Raw genomic sequence first — 22,179 nt, 5'->3', positions numbered from 1 at the left:
TCCAATACTGCATCGATATTTTTTAACATCAAAAAATCTTCTTTCGTTTTTTTAAATTTATATTATGTTTTTAAACTCAGGAAATATGTCCCTGGACACATGAGGACTTTGGATATGACCAATTTATGATCCTGTAACTACTTGGTATCGGATTGATACCCAAATTTGTGGTATCATCCAGTACTAATGTAAAGTATTAAACAACAGAAGAATAAGTGATTATTACATTTTAACACAAGTGTAGATGGAACATGTTGAAACAGAAAGTAAGCAGATATTAACAGTGAATGAACAAGTAGATTAATAATTAATTTTCTACCACTTGTCCTTAATAATGTTGACAAAATAATAGAATGATAAATGACACAATATGTTACTGCATATGTCAGCAGACTAAATTAGGAGCCTTTGTTTACTTACTATTAAAAGACAAGTTGTCTTGTTTATTCACTATTCTATTTAAGGACTAAATTGCAATAAGAAACATATGTTTAATGTACCGTCAGATTTTTTTGTTATTATCAATCAATCAATCAATGTTTGCTTATATAGCCCTAAATCACTAGTGTCTCAAAGGGCTGCACAAACCACAACACAAACCACTACGGCATCCTCGGTAGGCCCACATAAGGGCAAGGAAAACTCACACCCAGTGGGACGTCGGTGACAATGATGACTAAGAACCTTGGAGAGGACGAAAGCAATGGATGTCGAGCGGGTCTAACATGATACTGTGAAAGTTCAATCCATAATGGATCCAACACAGTCGCGAGAGTCCAGTCCAAAGCGGATCCAACACAGCAACGAGAGTCCCGTTCACAGCGGAGCCAGCAGGAAACCATCCCAAGCGGAGGCGGATCAGCAGCGCAGAGATGTCCCCAGCCGATACACAGGCAAGCAGTACATGGCCACCGGATCGGACCGGACTTCCTCCACAAGGGAGAGTGGGACATAGGAGAAAAAGAAAAGAAACGGCAGATCAACTGGTCTAAAAAGGGAGTCTATTTAAAGGCTAGAGTATACAAATGAGTTTTAAGGTGAGACTTAAATGCTTCTACTGAGGTGGCATCTCGAACTGTTACCGGGAGGGCATTCCAGAGTACTGGAGCCCGAAATGAAAACGCTCTATAGCCCGCAGACTTTTTTGGGGCTTTGGGAATCACTAATAAGCCGGAGTCCTTTGAACGCAGATTTCTTGCCGGGACATATGGTACAATACAATCGGCAAGATAGGATGGAGCTAGATCGTGTAGTATTTTATACGTAAGTAGTAAAACCTTAAAGTCACATCTTAAGTGCACAGGAAGCCAGTGCAGGTGAGCCAGTACAGGCTTAATGTGATCAAACTTTCTTGTTCTTGTCAAAAGTCTAGCAGCCGCATTTTGTACCAACTGTAATCTTTTAATGCTAGACATGGGGAGACCCGAAAATAATACGTTACAGTAGTCGAGGCGACACGTAACAAACGCATGGATAATGATCTCAGCGTCTTTAGTGGACAGAATGGAGCGAATTTTTGCGATATTATGGAGATGAAAGAAGGCTGTTTTAGTGACTCTTTTAATGTGTGCCTCAAAGGAGAGAGTTGTGTCGAAGATAATACCCAGATTCTTTACCGTGTCGCCTTGTTTAATTGTTTGGTTGTCAAATGTTAAAGTTGCATTATTAAATAGAGGCCGGTGTCTAGCAGGACCGATAATCAGTATTTTCGTTATCTTAGCGTTGAGTTGCAAAAAGTTAGCGGATATCCATTGTTTAATTTCATTAAGACACGCCTCCAGCTGACTACAATCCGGGGTGTTGGTCAGCTTTAGGGATATGTAGAGTTGGGTGTCATCAGCATAACAGTGAAAGCTAACACCGTATTTGCGTATGATGTCACCTAGCGGCAGCATGTAGATGCTGAAGAGTGCAGAGCCAAGGACCGAAATTATAAAGCCAATAATGACATTTTTTGTGGTCCTCTTTATTTAGAAAAGTACTGAAATACTTTTGGTACCGGTACCAAAATATTGCTATCAGGACAACACTAATAGACACACACACCGAGCACCCACTGGCAGAAAGGTTGATCGGCGCCGATGGCGTGATCTGCATATTAACCAAGCTCGTCCTTTTCTAGTCCTTCGCTATCAATATCATCATCCACAAATCTTTCATCCTCGCTCAAATTAATGGGGAAATTGTCATTTTCTCGGTCCGAATAGCTCTTGCTGCTGGAGGCTCCCATTAAAAACAATGTGAGGATGTGAGGAGCCCTCACCCTTGTGACGTCATCGTCTGCGACTTCCGGTAAAGGCAAGGGTTTTTATCAGCACCAAAGGTTGCGAACTTTATCGTCGATGTTTTCTACTAAATCCTTTCAGCAAAAATATGTCAATATCGCGAAATGATCAAGTATGACACTTAGAATGGACCTGCTATCCCCGTTTAAATAAGAAAATATCATTTCAGTAGGCCTTTAAGTGACACGTCATAAAATAAGGAAGAAAAAGACGCTTGAGCTGCTTCTGCTATATTGCCTTTGAGTTACAGAAAAAGATAATGCTCAATTATTGATTATACATCTCACCTCTTTAGTAGAATATTATGGCACCAAGAAGGAAAATTGGTCAACTTTGAAAATACACACTTAATAAAAAAAAGAAAAAAAAAAGTTTTTCCCATGATAACTCCCCTGTTGTGGCTGCTGGCTGCAGGAGCCCTGTGCTCGTGCTTGTCCTTCTTCTGTGTTCCTGATGTTTACTTCTTGCCTTCAAGTGTTTTTGTTTTGCCTTTTGGTTTCGGGCCCCTTTGGGACTGCGCAAAAAGGTGTGGCACTTTTGTGTTGTCTGCAGGGCTTTTTTGTGAGCTTTTGGATTTGCCTCAGGGGAGCCGTTTGGCCATGGCAAAGTTTGCACCGGAGAGCAGCTGTTGGCTCTCTGACACTGCGTTGAGAGACCATTGAGCCTCGGGATGGACGAGCTTCACGGAACCTTGGCTGAATTAGCAAGTATCGGACACTTCAGCATCCCTGGACAGATTCTCAGTCTTCCGCGCGGAATGTACATTAGCCGAGAGCTAGTGGGCAGCCTAGGACGAGTCGCCTTTCTTGTTTGCTTTGTTAGGTCTGTTCCGCAGAATCTCCAGCAAGTTAAGTTAAAGTACCAAAGATTGTCACACACACACGAGGTGTGGCGAAATTATTCTCTGCATTCGACCCATCACCCTTGATCACCCCATGGGAGGTGAGGGGAGCAGTGAACAGCAGCGGTGGCCGCGCCCGCAAATCATTTTTGGTGATTGAACCCCCAATTCTGACACTTGATGCTGAATGTAAAGCAGGGAGCACGTTTTATCTGAGGTATGAGAATTATTCTGAATTTGCCAGCTTCAAATTCATTCAATGTTGTTGTCTTTTACAAACCCCGTTTCCATTTGAGTTGGGAAATTGTGTTAGATGTAAATATAAACGGAATACAATGATTTGCAAATCATTTTCAACCCATATTCAGTTGAATATGCTACAAAAACAACATATTTGATGTCAAAACTGATAAACATTTTTTTTCTGCAAATAATCATTAACTTTAGAATTTGATGCCAGCAACACATGACAAAGAAGTTGGGAAAGGTGGCAATAAATACTGATAAAGTTGAGGAATGCTCATCAAACATTTATTTGGAACATCCCACAGGGGTGCAGGCTAATTGGGAACAGGTGGGTGCCATGATTGGGTATAAAAGCAGCTTCCATGAAATGCTAAGTAATTCACAAACAAGGATGGGGCGAGGGTCACCGATTTTTAAGCAAATTGTCGAACAGTTTTAGAACAACATTTCTCAACGAGCTATTGCAAGGAATTTAGGGATTTTACCGTCTACGGTCTGTAAAATCATCAACAAGTTCAGAGAATCTGGAGAAATCACTGCACGTAAGCGATGATATTACGGACCTTTGATCCCTCAGGCGGTACTGCGTCAAGAACCGACATCAGTGTGTAAAGAATATCACCACATGGGCTCAGGAACACTTCATAAAACCACTGTCAGTAACTACATTTTGTCGCTACATCTGTAAGTGCAAGTTAAAACTCTGCTATGCAAAGCAAGACCCATTTGTCAACAACACCAAGGAACGCCGCTGGCTTCGTTGGGCTCGAGCTCATCTAAGATGGACCGATCCAAAGTGGAAAAGTGTTCTGTGGTCTGACAAGTCTACATTTCAAATTATATTTGGAAACTGTGGACGTGGTATCCTCCGGAACAAAGAGGAAAATAACCATTCGGATTGTTATAGGCGCAAAGTTCAAAAGCCAGCATCTGTGATGGTATGGGGGTGTATTAGTGCCCAAGGCATGGGTAACTTACACATCTGTGAAGGCACCATTAATGCTGAATGTACCATACAGGTTTTGGAGCAACATATGTTGTCATCCAAGCAACGTTATCATGGACGCCCCTGTTTATTTCAGCAAGACAATGCCAAGCCATGTGTTACAACAGCGTGGTTTCATAGTAAAAGAGTGTGGGTACTTTCCTGGCCCACCTGCAGTCCAGACATATCTCCCATCGAAAATGTGTGGCGCATTATGAAGCGTAAAATACGACTGAAGCTCTACATAAGACAAGAATGACAAAGAATTCCACTTTCAAAGCTTCAACAATTAGTTTCCTCAGTTCCCAAACATTTATTGAGAAAAGGTGATGTAACACAATGGTGAACATGCCCTTTCCCAACTACATTGGCACGTGTTGCAGCCATGAAATTTTAAGTTAATTATTATTTGCGAAAAAATAATAATTTTATGAGTTTGAACATCGAATATCTTGTTTTTGTAGTGCATTCAACTGAATATGGGTTGAAAAGGATTTGCAAATCATTGTATTCCGTTTATATTTACTAACACGATTTCCCAGCTCATATGGAATCAGGGATTGTAAATAGCTGCAGCAAATTCAGGCATTTTAGGCTTTAACAATCCCCAAAAAAGCTTGCAAAGCCCCAGAGGGACTTCAGTAAAGTCAAGCTAATTATTCTATAAAGATCCTTCCCTCTGAAGTAAATTTAATCTCTACATTATCATCACACTTTTCTTTCCTTCTATGCTAAATGCACTTTTTTGACGAGATTTGACGTTGATGACCTTTAAGGCATTTTGTTTCCTGAAAATGTTTTGGGGTGTTCCACTGCAGTTAGTTTTTGCATGTTTTTTTTTACTAGTACAATCAGTCGAGATCATGTACTTGGGAAATGACATCCCGATCTTACATGGAGGATGCAGCATCTCTTTGAAAGAACCACCTCACGCCCTCTCAACAAACACACTCCCCAATGTTGTCAAAGATGAGGCACCGTCCTGCCGACAAAAAAAAAAAAAAAAAAAAAGAAGAAGTCATCTGTTCCATCTCAGGCAAATAACAATAAGCCCCGGGCTGGATTCCAATGGGCTTTCTCTTTGAAATGGGATACTGGTACACGCATTACAAATATATCTCTTGTTTTATCTTCCGGGACAGGCCCCATGGAAAAATTATTCCAAATACCTGCCACGCTTTATCTGGAACACTGGAATAGGTTAGACCCGGCCGGGAACACGAGGATGTCTAAAATAAGGCGTCTATTAGTGGAAGGAGTGGAGATGGATGGGACAGAGCGGGAAGGGACAGGGATCGGCGGGGGGGTATTTTAGGTGTATCGGCCCTGTGAAAAAAGGACTTGTTGCAAGGGCTGCTGAAACATCCGCAATGTGTCAGCTGTTACTTGTGCAATGGAGGAGGGTTTGTGAGCGGGAAACGTGCTCGACAGAAATCACACGTCCGTAGCGCAGCGGGATTATAAATGACATTTTCCCTACAGATGTTTTTTACTTGACAAATTTGCTGGCGGTCTCCTGGATACTTTGTGACATATAAAAAGATAACTGATCTTCACTTTTTAAGCTTCATCCGCGGCCAGACCAAAGCTGGTCGGTCTCCAAAGTCACCTACGATAAGCGAGTTCCTGGGGGTCTTATGCATTATCACTTGATTTAAATTACGCCGTATCACATTCAACTGTGCTATTTTATCTCGACGTGTTGTTGACCACAACATTAAGACTTGGACCCTTAGCATCCAGATGACCGACATTTCACTCACAGTATAAGTTCTACGTGGTTTTTGCGGTGATTGCTCCCGATTCTCTGAACTTTTTGATGACATTACGGACTGTAGCTACTTCTTGGGTATTCAATGTTCCATATACCTCATGCACTATATGTAGACCATAATTTAGGTTGTGGTTTTAATTTACCACAAATGTTGTTGTTTTTTTATCCACAGCGGGTTTATTTATTTTTTGTCAGGCAGTTACTGTCTCTAATTTATAATTTTTGTACAAATTATACCTGCTTTTGCTGTGGTTTTGACTTACTAAGGGTGTGTCTTTTCAATCAACAGTGGGTGTGTCATTGATCTGCATGTGTCTTGAGGCAGTTTTATAAAGGACAGTGGACCTTTAGCGTGCCATACTTACGCCATAATTAATGTTCTGTGCGGCTTTTGCTGAGGTTTGGATTTACCACTGGTGTTTTGTTTTGTTTTTTATTCATAGTTGGTGCATTGCATTGACAGCAACTTCCAACAGGGTCCAATAGGAAAATATCAAACAAGCTTAATTTTGTGATGTAATTTACTTATTATAGTAGCATTTGGATTAGGTGTAACAGAGCATTGCATTCATTAAGGCAGTGTTATATTGGATTAGATTAGATAGTACTTTATCTATTCCTTCAGGAAAAAAAAAATTTTCAGCACAATCCCATTCAAGATCAGACAAACATTACAGGGAGACAGAACAGGATCGCTGACGGGTCTGCCGGCTTCCAGCCCTACTTACAAAAAAGATGAGATACAGGTAAACAAGTTTGGGGGGGAATGGGAGAAAAAAATAGAAGATTAAAATAAAATAAAATAAATAAATTAAAAATTTATCTAAGCCTGGGCCCTGGAGAGGGGGTCCAGACTGAGGCCAAGGGGAAAAAAAAACAACAACTCATAGCCATAGTACACGTCCCTCTCACATGTGTGTAAGAGGGAAACATCAAACTTCAAAGAACACAAAGAACATGAAAGACATTAAAGCAGCGGATACAACCAGCCACTTCTACATACAGCTATGAATAAAAAGTAAAATAAAAATATACACTGTGGTGGCCTCTGCGGTGTTCCACGCCGTCGTCTGCATGGGTGGAGTGAGTATGGCCAGAGACAGGAGCAGACCCAACAAAGCAACCAAGAGAGCCGACTCCACTCTCGGCTGCCAACCAACTCTCAGCCAGTGTCCAGTCTGCATGGATGAGCGAGGATACGTCCACGGAGACTGAGGTGTCCGACACCTGCTCACTCAGCCAAGACAGCGCGAAGCCTCTCCGACCCGGCGCTCAGTGCTAGCTCAGCAAACCTGTCCCCTCATCCGCAACTCCTCCAGTCCCAAACACAGCAATAACAACAAAAAACAACAACAACAATAGAACAACATCAGCACATACGATAAGTACAAATATGATCGTAAAAGTGATAGCAAAGAAGCAGTTGGCGAAATAAATAATATAGAAATGACAATGAGTATTTTTACACTACAACTGGAGCAATACAAATACCAATAGAAAAAGCCCTATTGATCATGAACAATACCAATAATTTACCTCTATTATCTTGCCCACTCACTTACACATGTCACTCACCCAACACACCGCCATTCTTAAAGGGGAACACACAGCGTATGGCCATCCCTAAGCCACCGATGAAATGCTAAAAGCATTGGGTGCCACTGTAATAAATGACATTGAAACAAACTTGCCAAATTCTAAGTTTGTTGGCATTATTTTCCATGAAAGTGTAAATGTGGCGGTTTTTAAACAACTGGTAAGAATAATCAATTAAATTTGTCATATGCATGTATGCAGCTGAGATAGGCTTTAGTATGAGGATCACATATTCACCATTATTTAGTTGCTCATTAACATGAAAATTAGTAACATATTGGCTCTTAATAAGTCATTAATACGTACATATTCATGCCTTATTCTGCATGGCCTTATTATACAACCAGTAAGCCATTACCTAAGTGTCTTCCCTCAATAACCTCAGAATGATTGCTTATTAGTAGGGGTGTAACAGTACGGGTATTTTATTGAACCGTTTCGGTACGGGGTTTCCGGTTCGGTGCGGAGGTGTACCGAACGAGTTTCCATACGGACATATTAAGTAGCGTACTGCATGTTGTGTAAACAATACTCAAAATACCGGACATTTGAGGCATTTAAGAAACTCAGCCCTGACAGCTCCGCAAAAGAGGACATGTCCGGTGAGAAGAGCACGTATGGTCAGTCTATGACCTAGCCCGAACGTAGTGAGTCACCGAGCTATTTTTCAGCCTGGTAAATAATGTCAAACACGCAGTGATACAATGACCCCAAACGCCCCAAATGTCCGGCACCTCGAGTTATAGTTGCGTGTATTTTCAATGTACGATCAGTGTTAAGAAGGTTAAAAACAAAACAAATTGCTCGCGCAGCAGCATTCGTGAGGGAGGGGGAGAGACAGAGAGAGCGCATGCGTCTGCTTTTTATCCATAGATTTATCAGATTTAATTTTTTGTGTCAAAAGTGTGACCCAGAGGCCATTTGCAGCCCACAGCTAATGTTTTAAAGGCCTACGGAACATTCTAAAAATACTATTGAAATAAAACAAAAACATAACAAAAGTGAAATGAAAAAGCTTAAAGGTTAAATGTAATTTAGAAAAAGTTGCAATGTTGACTAATAAAACAAAGCAGTTTTTTTTGTCATTGCTCATAACATAAACATATGTAGAGTATATGTGGTATATTTTGAATATATATACATATATATATATATATATATTACATATATATATATATATATATGTAATATATATATATATATATATATATATATATATATATATATATATTACATATATATAATAGATTATATATTAGGGGTGTGGGAAAAAATCGATTCGAATACGAATCAAATTGTTTACGTTGTGCGATTCAGAATCGATTTTTTTTTTTAATTAAAAATTTTGTATTTGTTTTTTTTTTTTAATAAATCCAACAAACCACTACACAGCAATACCATAACAATGCAATCCAATTCCAAAACCAAACCTGACCCAGCAACACTCAGAATTGCAATAAACAGAGCAATTGAGAAGAGACACAAACACGACACAGAACAAACTAAAAGTAGTGAAACAAAAATGAATATCATCAACAACAGTATCAATATTAATTATAAACTCAGCATAACAGTGATTAAAAATCCCTCACTGACATTATCATTAGACATTTATAAAAATAATAATAAAGAACAATAGTGTCACAGTGGCTTACACTTGCATCGCATCTCATAAGCTTGACAACACACTGTGTCCAAATATTTTCACAAAGATAAAATAAGTCATATTTTTGGTTCGTTTAATAGTTAAAACAAATTTACCTTTTTGCAATTAGTTGTTAATACATTGTCCTTTACAATTATAAAAGTTTTTTTTTTTTTAAATGTACTACTCTGCTAGCATGTCAGCAGACTGGGGTAGATCCTGCTGAAATCCTATGTATTGAATGAATATAGAATCGTTTTGAATCGGAAAAATACAGTTTTTGAATCGATATCGAATCGTGACCCCAAGAATTGATATTGAATCGAATTGTGAGACACCCAAAGATTCACAGCCCTAATAAATATATATATGTATATATATATATATATATATATATATATATATATATATATATATATATATATATATATATATATATATATATATATATATATATATATATATATATATATATATATATATATTATAGTGTTTATTATTATTATTGTATATTGTGAGTGAACTGTGGTGCTGAATTTCCCCCAGGGATCAATAAAGTACATTCTATTCTATAATATTGAATCAAAATCAATGGTATTATGAATTATTGACCTATCCAAAGTTCCCATTACTTCACATCAAATATTCCACTGAGAAAAATATTTTTGGTGGAAGATTTTGCAAATTCGGTAAATAAATAACCAAAAAAATGTATATTTTGTTGTTTTCTTACTGTACCGAAAATGAACCCAACCGTGACCTCTAAACCGAGGTACGTACCGAACCCAAATTTTGGTGTACCGTTACCCCCCTACTTATTAGTAAGCCTAACCCTTATATGTTCCCCTAATTTCCAAATAACTCTGAACTAAGTATTTGTTGCTTTAATAAGCAACAAATTAATGGTGAATATCAATCAATCAATCAATCAATGTTTACCTATATAGCCCTAAATCACTAGTGTCTCAAAGGGCTGCACAAACAACTACGACATCCTCAGTAGGCCCACATAAGGGCAAGGAAAACTTACACCCAGTGGGACATCGGTGACAATGATGACTATGAAAACCTTGGAGATGACAAAAGCAATGGATGTCGAGCGGGTCCAACATGATACTGTGAAAGTTCAATGTATAGTGGATCCAACACAGTCGCGAGAGTCCAGTCCAAAGCGGATAGTGGATTCGACACAGCCGCGAGATTCCAGTCCAAAGCGGATCCAACACAGCAGCGAGAGTTCCGTCCACAGCAGAGCCAGCAGGAAACCATCCCAAGCGGAGGCGGATCAGCAGCGCAGGGATGTCCCCAGCCGATACACAGGCAAGCGGTCCATCCTGGGTCCAGACTCTAGACGAGCGGTCCATCCTGGGTCCCGACTCTGGACAGCCAGTACGTCATCCATGGCCATTAGACCGGACTCCCTCCACAAGGGAGAGTGGGACATAGGAGAAAAAGAAAATAAACGGCAGATCAACTGGCCTAAAAAGGGAGTCTATTTAAAGGCAAGAGTATACAAATGAGTTTTAAGGTGAGACTTAAATGCTTCTACAATATGTAAATCTGTTACCCATACTAAAGTGTTACCAAATGTGTTTATGACAACCTTTTTCCAAAACACAATATAGAATGTGAGATATAACAGGATAATGCATACATTTATCATTTGTTTTCAAAACTGTTAAAAAAAAGTGGGACCCCACAAAGTACTGTGGGATCCCATTTTTATGACTTGGAGTGACTGGGTCCCCATTTGGAAAATTCCTAGCGCCAACACTGAATTAAAGTTAAGTAAGATGTGAAACATGAGGCGACTGGTCAAAGAATGCAAGAAGATGAATAAGGAAGGAGAGCATGTTGTTGAAAGTTACCACTTAAAGGCTTCATTTATCTCACCGCCGTCCTGTTTGCTGCATGGGACCTATCGCCTAGTCTGTCACCGTCACCTGGAGGCTCCCGCTGACATTTCCTTCAGCGGCTGAGTGTGTGCCGACACCACTGTGCAGACGTCCGTCTCGGAAAATCGCAGACGACCGCGTTCCCATGGCCGACTGGAAACGGCGCATAGTCGCCATACCGGTGATGCCGAGACACAAGAGGCAGGAGATGCTAATCTAGTCGAAAGCCTCAAGAAGGTGACGTTGAAGAGCGGCGCGGCGACCAAGCCTGTGTGCCGTGATACACGGGAAGAGCCACAATGCACACACGCTGCCGTCCTGGCAGGTCAGTGTGATTTAGATCACTGGTGATACACAGATGGGCCCATAGGGGGAATAGTCATTTAAAAAAAAAAAAAAATTAAATAAAGTGACAATCTGATTGTTCAGGGTGTACAGCAGCGCCTTCCGCTCGAATGCAGCTGAGATAGGCTCCAGCACCCACCGCTACCTCAAAAGGGACAAGCGGTAGAAAATGCGCCCAAAACTTACGTGAAGTATCAAACAACAGAAGAGTTAGTGCTTGTCACATTTTAGCAGAAGTGTAAATAAAAGATTTGTTAAAACAGAAAATAAGCAGATACTAACAATAAATGTTCATATTGGTTAGTATTACATCAATTTTCTACCGCTTGTCCCTCATACTTTTGACACAATAATACAATGAGAATTGACACAAAATATTATTGAATATTTCAGCAGCCAAATTATATTTGCTTACTACTAAAAGTGAAATAGTTTAGTATGCCCACTGTTTTTTATGCCAACATTGTTCTTTCGTTGCAAAAAAAAAAATGTTTAATGTATCATAACATTTTCTGTTAAAATGAAGCCAATTATGCATTTTTTGTGGTCCCCTTTATTTACAAACCCTGTTTCCATAAGAGTTGGGAAATTGTGTTAGATATAAATAAAAACGGAATACAATGATTTGCAAATCCTTTTCAACCCATATTCAGTAGAATGCAGTCCAAAGACAAGATATTTGATGTTCAAACTCATAAACTTTATTTTTTTTTTTTTTGCAAATAATAATTAACTTAGAATTTCATGGCTGCAACATGTGACAAAGTAGTTGGGAAAGGGCATGTTTACCACTGTGTTACATCACCTTTCCTTTTAACAACACTCCATAAACGTTTGGGAACTGAGGAAACAAATTGTTGAAGCTTTGAAAGTGGAATTCTTTCCCACTCTTGTTTTATGTAGCGCTTCAGTCATTCAACAGTCCAGGGTCTCCGCTGTCGTATTTTACGCTTCATTATGCGCCACACATTTTTGATGGGAGACAGGTCTGGACTGCAGGCAGGCCAGGAAAGTACCCGCAGCCTTTTTTTACAAAGCCACGCTGTTATAACACATGTCTTGATGATAACGTTTCTTGGATGACAACATATGTTGCTCCAAACCCTGTATGGACCATTCAGCAATAATGGTGCCTTCACACATGTGTAAGTTACCCATGCCTTGAGCACTAATACACCCCCATACCATCACAGATGCTGGCTTTTGAACTGTGCGCCTATAACAATCCGTTAAACACATATACCTTTTTACCTTTTAAAATCCTTCCTCGTCTTTCCTGACAATTTAAATCAATGTTCAAGTAAATGTATTTTTTTTTTTTTTTTTTTGTAAAGAATAATAAATAACTTTTAATTCAATTCTTCATTTTAGCTTCTGTTTTTTCAACAAAAAAAAAATTGTGAAATATTTCTTTAAACTTTTTATGATTAAGATTAAAAAAAAATATTCTGGCAAATGTAGAAAATCTGTAAAATCAAATTTAAAACTTATTTCAAAGTCTTTTGAATTTTTTTAAAAAAATGTTGTTCTGGAAAATCTAGAAGAAATAATGATTTGTCTTTGTTAGAAATATATCTTGGTCCAATTTGTTATATATTCTAACAAAGTGCAGATTGGATTTTAACCTATTGTTGGCCCTGCGATGAGGTGGTGACTTGTCCAGGGTGTACCCCGCCTTCCGCCCGATTGTAGCTGAGATAGGCGCCAGCGCCCCCCGCGACCCCGAAAGGGAATAAGCGGTAGAAAATGGATGGATGGATGGATAAAACATGTCATCAAAAATATATATTGTGAGAAATCATTAAGATGATCAGTGTTTCCAAAAAGATAAATATCATTAATTATTAATTTGATTGATTGATTGATTGATTGATACTTTTATTAGTAAATTGCACAGTTCAGTACATATTCCGTACAATTGACCACTAAATGTTAACACCTCAATACGTTTTTCAACTTGTTTAAGTCGGGGTCCACGTTAATCAATTCATAATAATAACAGAGTTAAAGGTAAAATGAGCAAATTGGCTATTTCTGGAAATTTATTTAAGTGTGTATCAAACTGGTAGCCCTTCGCATTAATCAGTACCAGAAGTAGCTCTTGGTTTCAAAAAGGTTGATGACCCCTGATTCAAATGGTCACTGGCAAACGCCAAACGGGCCTTGACATGTGCTGGCTTGAGCAAGTGGACTTTGCGTTCGCTGCAAGATTTAAATCCATGACAGTGTAGTGCGTTACTGATCGTTTTCTTTGAGACTGTGGTCAAAGCTCTCTTCGGGTCAATGGCCATGTAGTTTTGGGCTGATCTTCCCCCGCCTTCAATGATCATTGATGCTCCACTCGGTGAGATCTTGCATGGAGTCCCAGACCAAAGGAGATTGGCCCTTGTCTTGAACTTCGTTCGTTTTCTTATAATTTCACCAACAGTTGTTACCTTCTCACCAAGATGCTTGCCTATTGCCTTGTATCCCATCCCAGCCTTGTGCAAGTCTACAATGTAATTTCTGTCCACACACAGATCTCTGGTCTTGGCAATTGTGGAGAGGTTGGAATCTGTTTAATTGTGTGGACAGGTTACTTTATACAGTTAACAATTTTAAACAGGTGCAGTTACAGTAGTTAATACAGATAATGAGTGCAGAGCAGAAAGATTTCCTGAGGAAACACCAATAGGAATGTGACATACAAAATTCTTACTGGTTGGTTGGTGATCAAATACTTACAGTGGGGCAAAAAGGTATTTAGTCAGCCACTGATTGTGGAAGTTCTCCCACTTAAAATGATGACAGAGGTCTGTAATTTTCATCATAGGTACACTTCAACTGTGAGAGACAGAATGTGAAAAAAAAATCCAAGAATTCACATTGTAGGAACTTTAAATAATTTAATTGTAAATTATGGTGGAAAATAAGTATTTGGTCAACCATTCAAAGCTCTCATTGATAGGAGGTTTTGGCTCAAAATCTCACGATATATGGACCCATTCATTCTTTCCTTAACACGGATCAATCGTCCTGTCCCCTTAGCAGAAAAACAACCCCAAAGCATGATGTTTCCACCCCCATGCTTCACAGTAGGTCTGGTGTTCTTGGGATGCAACTCAGTATTCTTCTTCCTCCAAACATGACGAGTTGAGTTTATACCAAAAAGTTCTATTTTTGGTTTCATCCGACCACATGACCTTCTCCCAATCCTCTGCTGTATCATCCATGTATCCATTTTGGTATAAACTCAACTCGTCGTGTTTGGAGGAAGAAGAATACTGAGTTGCATCCCAAGAACACCAAACCTACTGTGAAGCATGGGGGTGGAAACATCATGCTTTGGGGCTGTTTTTCTGCAATTAATTGTTCACGTTCTGTCTCTCACAGTTGCAGTGTACCTATGATGAAAATTATAGACTTCTGTCAACATTTTAAGTGGGGGAACTTGCACAATTGGTGGCTGACTAAATACGTTTTTGCCCCACTGCATGTCATGCAATCAAATGCAAATAAGTCATTTAAACGTCTTACAATGTGATTTTCTGGATTTTTGTTTTAGATTCTGTCACTCACCATTGAAGAGTACCTATGATAAAGATGACATACTTTTACATGCTTTTTAAGTGGGAAAACATGCAAAATCAGCAGTGTATGAAATACTTGTTCTCCTCATATGTACAGTATGTATGTATGTACAGTATACTCGTCTCGCCATATGTGCGGGAGCCAAAGCACGGCCCCAATAGAAAGCCAAATCCGCCTATTATAAACAACTTTTTTTAATAGAGCTAGTTTGAGTGTTTTTGCTCTCTTAACATCTGGCAAGACTGTCTCTGTGGTGTAACAATAGGAACCTGTAAATATTTGTTTATGTTTGCGTATGTGTTTACCTATTTGTGACGGGCCAAAGAAGTAAATAAATAAATAAATGTTCGTCATTTGGATGTGTGTTGCTTGTTGCGGACACATCAACTTATGTGATGCACACTAATGCTACGGCAAGGCTTGCGCTTCCAGGTAGGCAGTTAAACAGCTAGAACATATTTTTAATGGTTTGTTTTCCTCATTTGGTCTTTCACTTCCTCCACAAACGTTCATAGTTCTGAAGGTCAGAGCGTTGGATGTCTTTAGCTCTGAGCGGGGGTTTAAGCATGCATGTCAACTGTGGAATCAAAACTTTTCTTTGTTTCTTGTGGTAACAAAGCAGGAATAATAACAATATATTAACTGTCTATTGCTCAAACGGCACAACCCTGTTACAAATACTACTTCAACCGGCGGGGAAAATGCTCAAATTATGCTCGCAGCTTAAAGCATAACAAGTTAAGGTATGTTGAGGCATGCAGAAATTGAGGCATGACTGTACTATTAGGGAGAAGTACCGGAAGTCATTAACATTAGCAACCATATTGCCTAATTTGCATAATTCTTTGCCTGGGATGCTGTAGGTAATGGAAGACATAAAAAGTGAGCTAAAAATGCAAATCATGATTAGAATTGTAAATATATTTTTTATGTTGATCCTTAGTTTATTTGTCCTTTTTTTTGTTCTACATTGTTAAATGTTACGGTATCAAATTTGATCACAAGACTGATCTAGTGACTGGCTCATTAACATGAACAATTGGTTTGTTTTCATTTTTAGTGTGACTGTGTTGAAACATTCATCTCATTCTGTAACCCAAAGTAGCTTAAACCAGAGTGGGTGTGTGTCTCCTCTCTGCTCTGACTGGAATGTAACTTTATTGTCATTGCACTTAAAAATACAACAGGATACGGACGTTTCTGATTGGTTTACATTACGTGGTGCCTTCCGTGGTTGACTAGTTTCAGGCCCAAAAACTTATAGATTGGTTCTGGGATTGGCTCTTATGGTCAGTCAATCAGAATTACTATAACCATGGTGAGTCTCGAGGAAAAAGGTTTATTATTATGAAAGAAATGTATATACAGAGTAGTCAATGGGATAATAAAGGCATGAGAAATGTCAAGTTTGGAGTGAGAATGAGTTAAATAGTGTGACTCCCACGCCAGGCGTGAGGCTTGGCAGCTCTGCATTACACTCACATTCAAACAGTAGCGTCATGCTAGGTTAGCCTATTTTCTGAAGAAAAACAAAATGACACAAAACTCTCAGTAGTCACGTAGTTCACAGACATACACAATAGTTAACAGGCTTTATTTTTTATATGTGGTGCATAATTTTTTTTAATTTATTTTTTTTACCAAACTGTCTTCTTTGAAACTAACAACAAAAGTGCTATCATGTAAACTAGCTCTAGGTAAGCAATACAATATATATGTATATATTTTTTTTACATTCTAAACAATCCCTTAATAGAGTACTGCTTCAATGTTCTGTATTTTGCTGGTATTTGTGTTTGCTTAAAACGTTCTCACTCATCTTTTGTTCCCGAAGGGCTGATTCCACCAAGATGACGCAACCCATGAGGGGGGACCAGGCCCACCAGCCGGCCCCGGCCCGCAAGGCAGCCAGCCTGTCTTCGCCAAGTGCGGCCCGCCGCCTGTACCGCAACTTGTCTGGAAAGTTCCGTGTGAGCACCAACCACGCCGCCTTAGAGGACAGCGTGGTGTCAGGACGGGGAGGAGACAAGGAGAGGCTCCGCAAAACCACCATCGTAAGTCCAATAAGGGGCGGGGGGGAATAATAAGCACAGGGACATTGTTGTCTTAAAATAGACCTCAGGTACTAACATCACATGCTCCAGATCTGCTTCTTTTTATACCGAAAGTACGTCTCTGAAACAAATGTGTCTTTTTGTCGCAGTTCCAGAGTAATGAAGCGCTGTTTGAAGCGGTGGAGCACCAGGAGTTAGACTTGGTGCAGCTCCTTCTCTCCCAATACAGCTTGGAGGAGCTGGACCTCAACACCCCCAACAGCGAAGGCCTCCTGCCCCTCGATATCGCCATCATGACCAACAATGTGCCCATGGCCAAACTGTTGCTTCGTGCCGGGGCCAAAGAGAGCCCCCACTGTGAGTAAATAAACGTCCACAGCAGAAATACACCACATATCTTCTCGAGGGAGAGTACTGTAGTTAGGATATACGTTGGGGTAGTCAGTACATCTGTCTTCTGACAGTCGCAGATTTCAACGAGCTGATTCGACTATCAGCTATGCCTCCCCTTTTCTCTGTGGGAGGGAGGCAAATTGATACCTGCTAGCAGAGGTGGGTAGAGTAGCCAGAAATTGTACTCAAGTAAGAGTACTGTTACTTTAGAGATTTATTACTCAAGTATAAGTAAGGAGTAGTCAACTAAATATTTACTTGAGTAAAAGTAAAATGTTCCTCTTTTCTGTCTAATACCACATGAAAGTCGTTGGTCTTTGGCATCTAATTTGTCCAGCTTCCATATTCGTTTTTATACACTTTACAAGAAATACATTGGCGGCAAACCCCGTCGCTTGCTAGCTTGTTTGTGCTGGCTTTCGGAGACTCTTATTTTGTTAGCGCAAGCGCGATGGAGCGGAACTTTTATTGTGAAGACAGGAACTGTGCGATCAGTCTTTAGGCTTTTGACGGGAAGTACGGTTGAAATAAAAAATGTCTTTTTTGCTTTACACTTTTGATTGATTGTTTGAAACTTTTATTAGTAGATTGCACAGTACAGTACATATTCTGTACAATTGACCACTAAATGGTAACACCCCAATACGTTTTTCAACTTGTTTAAATCGGGTCATGTGACCGCCTGGCTCTGTTTGATTGGTCCAACGTCACCAGTGACTGCATGTGATTGGTGAAACGCAGGCATGCGTGGATTCTACTTTGAAGCTCTGTCATTAACCAAACCAAACATTAATAGATCGATAAAAAAAAGTAGCGAGTAGCGAGCTGAATGTAGATAAATGGAACGGAGTAAAAGTAGCGTTTCTTTATAAATATACTCAAGTTAAAGTATGTTGCATAAAAACTACTCGTAGAAGTACAATTTATCCCAAAAGTTGCTCAGGTAAATGTAACGGAGTAAATGTAGCGCGTTACTACCGACCTCTGCCTGCTAGTGCCCCCGCATACAAATTGATTGCGCTCATCACTAACATTTTTAAATATTAGAAAAATATCATTGTGTGCAGACAAATAGTTTTCAGAATTAGAAATGTCTTAGTTTCAGCTGTCACTTCAGACCTGGTGTGATATCATGTCCTTAAATTCAGTTGGTGTGGTTTGACTTCCAATATTTCTTATTGTATAAATTTGCCTGCACACAAAAATATAATAGAGTGGAACCTTGATTCCCGGACGTAATTTTTTCTTGCAAATGGTTTGTAAATCGAAAACTTTGTATAATGAAGCAGAGTTCCCCACAAGAGTCAATGTAAACATGAATAATTGGTTAGTAAAAAAAAAACTGCACACTTTGAAGTTTGTGAGTGCGTGCATGTGTGTTTACACATTGTATATGTATGTATGTATGTATGTATGTATATATTAGGGGTGTGGGGGAAAATCGATTCGAATACGTTGAGCGATTAATAGATCGATTTTTAATTTTTATTTTTTTATTTAATTTTTTTAAATAATCCAACAAACCACTACACAGCAATACCATAACAATGCAATCCAATTCCAAAACCAAACCTGACCCAGCAACACTCAGAACTGCAATAAACAGAGCAATTGAGAGGAGACACAAACACGACATAGAACAAACCAAAAGTAGTGAAACAAAAATGAATATTATCAACAACTGTATCAATATTAGTTATAATTTCAGCATAGCAGTGATTAAAAATCCCCCATTTACATTATCATTGGACATTTATAAAAAATGAAAAAAAGAATAGTGCTTGACAACACACTGTGTCCAATGTTTTCACAAATATAAAATAAGTCATATTTTTGGTTTGTTTAATAGTTAAAACTATTTTACATTATTGCAATCAGTTGATACAACATTGTCCTTTATAATTATAAAAGCTTTTTTTTTTAAATCTACTACTCTGTTTGCATGTCAGCAGGCTGGGGTAGATCCTGCTGAAATCCTATGTTTTGAATGAATATAGAATAATTTTGAATCGGAAAAATATCGTTTTTGAATCGAGAATCTGGTAGAATCGAAAAAAATCAATATATTATCAAATCGCGACCCCAAGAATCGATATTGAATCGAATCGTGGTACACCCAAAGATTCGCAGCCCTAACGGCGTGGCGCAGTGATAGAGTGGCCGTGCGCAACCCGAGGGTCCCTGGTTCAATCCCCACCTAGTACCAACTTGGTCACCTCCGTTGTGTCCTGAGCAAGACACTTCACCCTTGCTCCTGATGGGTGCTGGTTAGCGCCTTGCATGGCAGCTCCCTCCATCAGTGTGTGAATGTGTGTGTGAATGGGTGAATGTGGAAGTAGTGTTAAAGCGCTTTGAGTACCTTAAAGGTAGGAAAGCGCTGTACAAGTACAACCCATTTGTCATTTATTTACTACACATATATATATATATATATATATATATACATATATGTATATATATATATATATATGTGTGTGTATATATATAAACATATATATATATATATACATATATATATATGCATATATATATATATATATATGTGTATATATATATATATATATACATATATATTAAACATAACAAGGAGGAAATGGCTCAACAATCTCTTTTTGTATACAAGCAACATTACAGCAAGCTTAAATATCAACACACACACACACACACACAAGTCTCGTTGGTGCATTCTAAAACGCTAGCAATGTTGCTACAATTAAAAAAGAATAGTAATAATAATAATTTTACATTGTGTCTGCAAATATCTATGGCATTTTTTGAACACTGAGTTTTGTAGTGATAAACAAACAGGGCTTCACCTTACAGCGTTATTTTCGCCAGGGGACTCTGAGCGGCGCTCAAACGTGCACGTCAGCTGTCTAATCAAAATGCATGTCCATGTCTTGTGTCGACAAAGCAGGAACAGCATATCAACCCTTTCAAGCACAAACGGCACAATGGTCGTCTTCCCGGGTAGCTCAGATCGACTTCCGCTTATTGTCTACGTTGATAAGCCTTCTGGGTAATGTTGTTTCTAAACATTAAGCAACACACGGGCATCCTACCTTTCCGGTTTACATTTATTTATATATGGATTTAACCTATATCTATCCAGGCTAAGACAGTTAAGAATATATTTGAATAAACAATGCTGACCTCGCAAAGAGACAGAATTCACTCTTCAGAAAGAAAAGTAGCCATTGGCTGTCCTAAAACTCGCTACAGTACCTGACATTGGTACTTAATTTGCATATGTCACTGGAGGAGAGAGGAATAACGTTGAGGAAAAGATAAAAAGAGAGTTTTAAAAAAAATGCAAAAAAACTGGTTTGTTCTGAATTGTTAAATGTTAGAGTATCAATTTAGATAAAAAAAAATGGAGTGTTGGGACATTCACCAATGATCGGATTTGATTGACTGGCTCATTAACATGAACGAACTTGAACAATAGGATTGGGAAGTTGCAGGGATATATTTTACATTTATATCTCGCTCTGTACACTAAGGCAGAAACAGCGTCAGCTTTTCACATTTTGTTTGCATTCTGGATGTGGAGGGCTGGGGATCTCCTCTCTGCTCTCACTGCAGCTGGGACTGCTGCGTGAGGCTGCCGTCATTCTGGCACGATTGAAGACATTTACTGCGGAGTGACACCTGCTTTCATGTTTCCAAAAAAAAAAAGTCTCTATATTTGTTGCTTTTGAGAAGAAAATGCTGCTAAGAAGAGTCGGAAAGTTGTCAGATTTAGCAAGACAGTTGCCAATTTGGCCCCTCGACGAACCTGCATCACACTTGAGAAACATGATGAAGTTCACTAAATTCACTCATAAGGAATGTTATTCTTTCTATTTTGTTTTTGTGTGTATTTTTCTGCTGCACATGCTGTTCTCAAGCAAAACTTAAAATTAAAGGAGAACTGCACTTTTTGGGGAATTTTGCCGGTCGTTCACAATCATTATGAAAGACATGAAGATGGATTATTTTTATTTTGCATTCTAAATATTAAATAAATGCAATAAAAGTTTGCGTACAGCTGAGCGAATGTGAGCTGCACTATTCCGCCCATAAAATCCAATAAATACCCATTCAAAAACAAAAATCAGTTTACATTTCATGACTTGAATATTAAAGTTAAAGTCAAAGTACCAAAGATTGTCACACACATGTGCGATGTGGCGAAATTATTCTCTGCATTTGACCCATCACCCTTGATCACCCCCTGGGAGGTGAGGGGAGCAGTGGGCAGCAGCGGTGCCGCGCTCGGGAATCATTTATGGTGATTTAACCCCCAATTCCAACCCTTAATGCTGAGTGCCAAGCAGGGAGGTAATGGGTCCCATTTTTATGGTCTTTGGTATGACTCGGCCGGGATTTGAACTCACGACCTACCGATCTCAGGGCGGACACTCTAAGCCATGGGTGTCAAACTCTGGCCCGCGGGCCATAATTGGCCCGCCGTGTAATTTCACTTGGCCCTTGAGGCAATATCAAATTAACATTAGAGCTGTAACACCGCATTCACGGTTTATACTCTTACATGCCAACCGTCCCGA

The 22,179-nt window shown here is 39.2% G+C and overlaps 1 protein-coding gene across 3 annotated transcripts in view; it reads left to right on the top strand.

The window, feature by feature from the left end:
* The window catches only part of LOC133558157 (ankyrin repeat and fibronectin type-III domain-containing protein 1-like), a 447,422-nt gene that overhangs the window by 378,641 nt on the left and 46,602 nt on the right, over positions 1-22,179 (top strand). For all 3 annotated transcript variants that reach the window (XM_061909324.1, XM_061909322.1, XM_061909323.1), the window contains 2 exons: positions 17,017-17,236; positions 17,386-17,593. In XM_061909324.1, coding sequence (XP_061765308.1) covers positions 17,017-17,236; positions 17,386-17,593 — 428 coding nt within the window. The remainder of the gene's footprint in view (positions 1-17,016; positions 17,237-17,385; positions 17,594-22,179) is intronic.

The sequence above is a fragment of the Nerophis ophidion genome, linkage group LG08, assembly GCF_033978795.1.
Source record: "Nerophis ophidion isolate RoL-2023_Sa linkage group LG08, RoL_Noph_v1.0, whole genome shotgun sequence".
NCBI lineage: Eukaryota > Metazoa > Chordata > Actinopteri > Syngnathiformes > Syngnathidae > Nerophis > Nerophis ophidion.
This window is presented reverse-complemented; position numbering and strand designations above follow the sequence as displayed.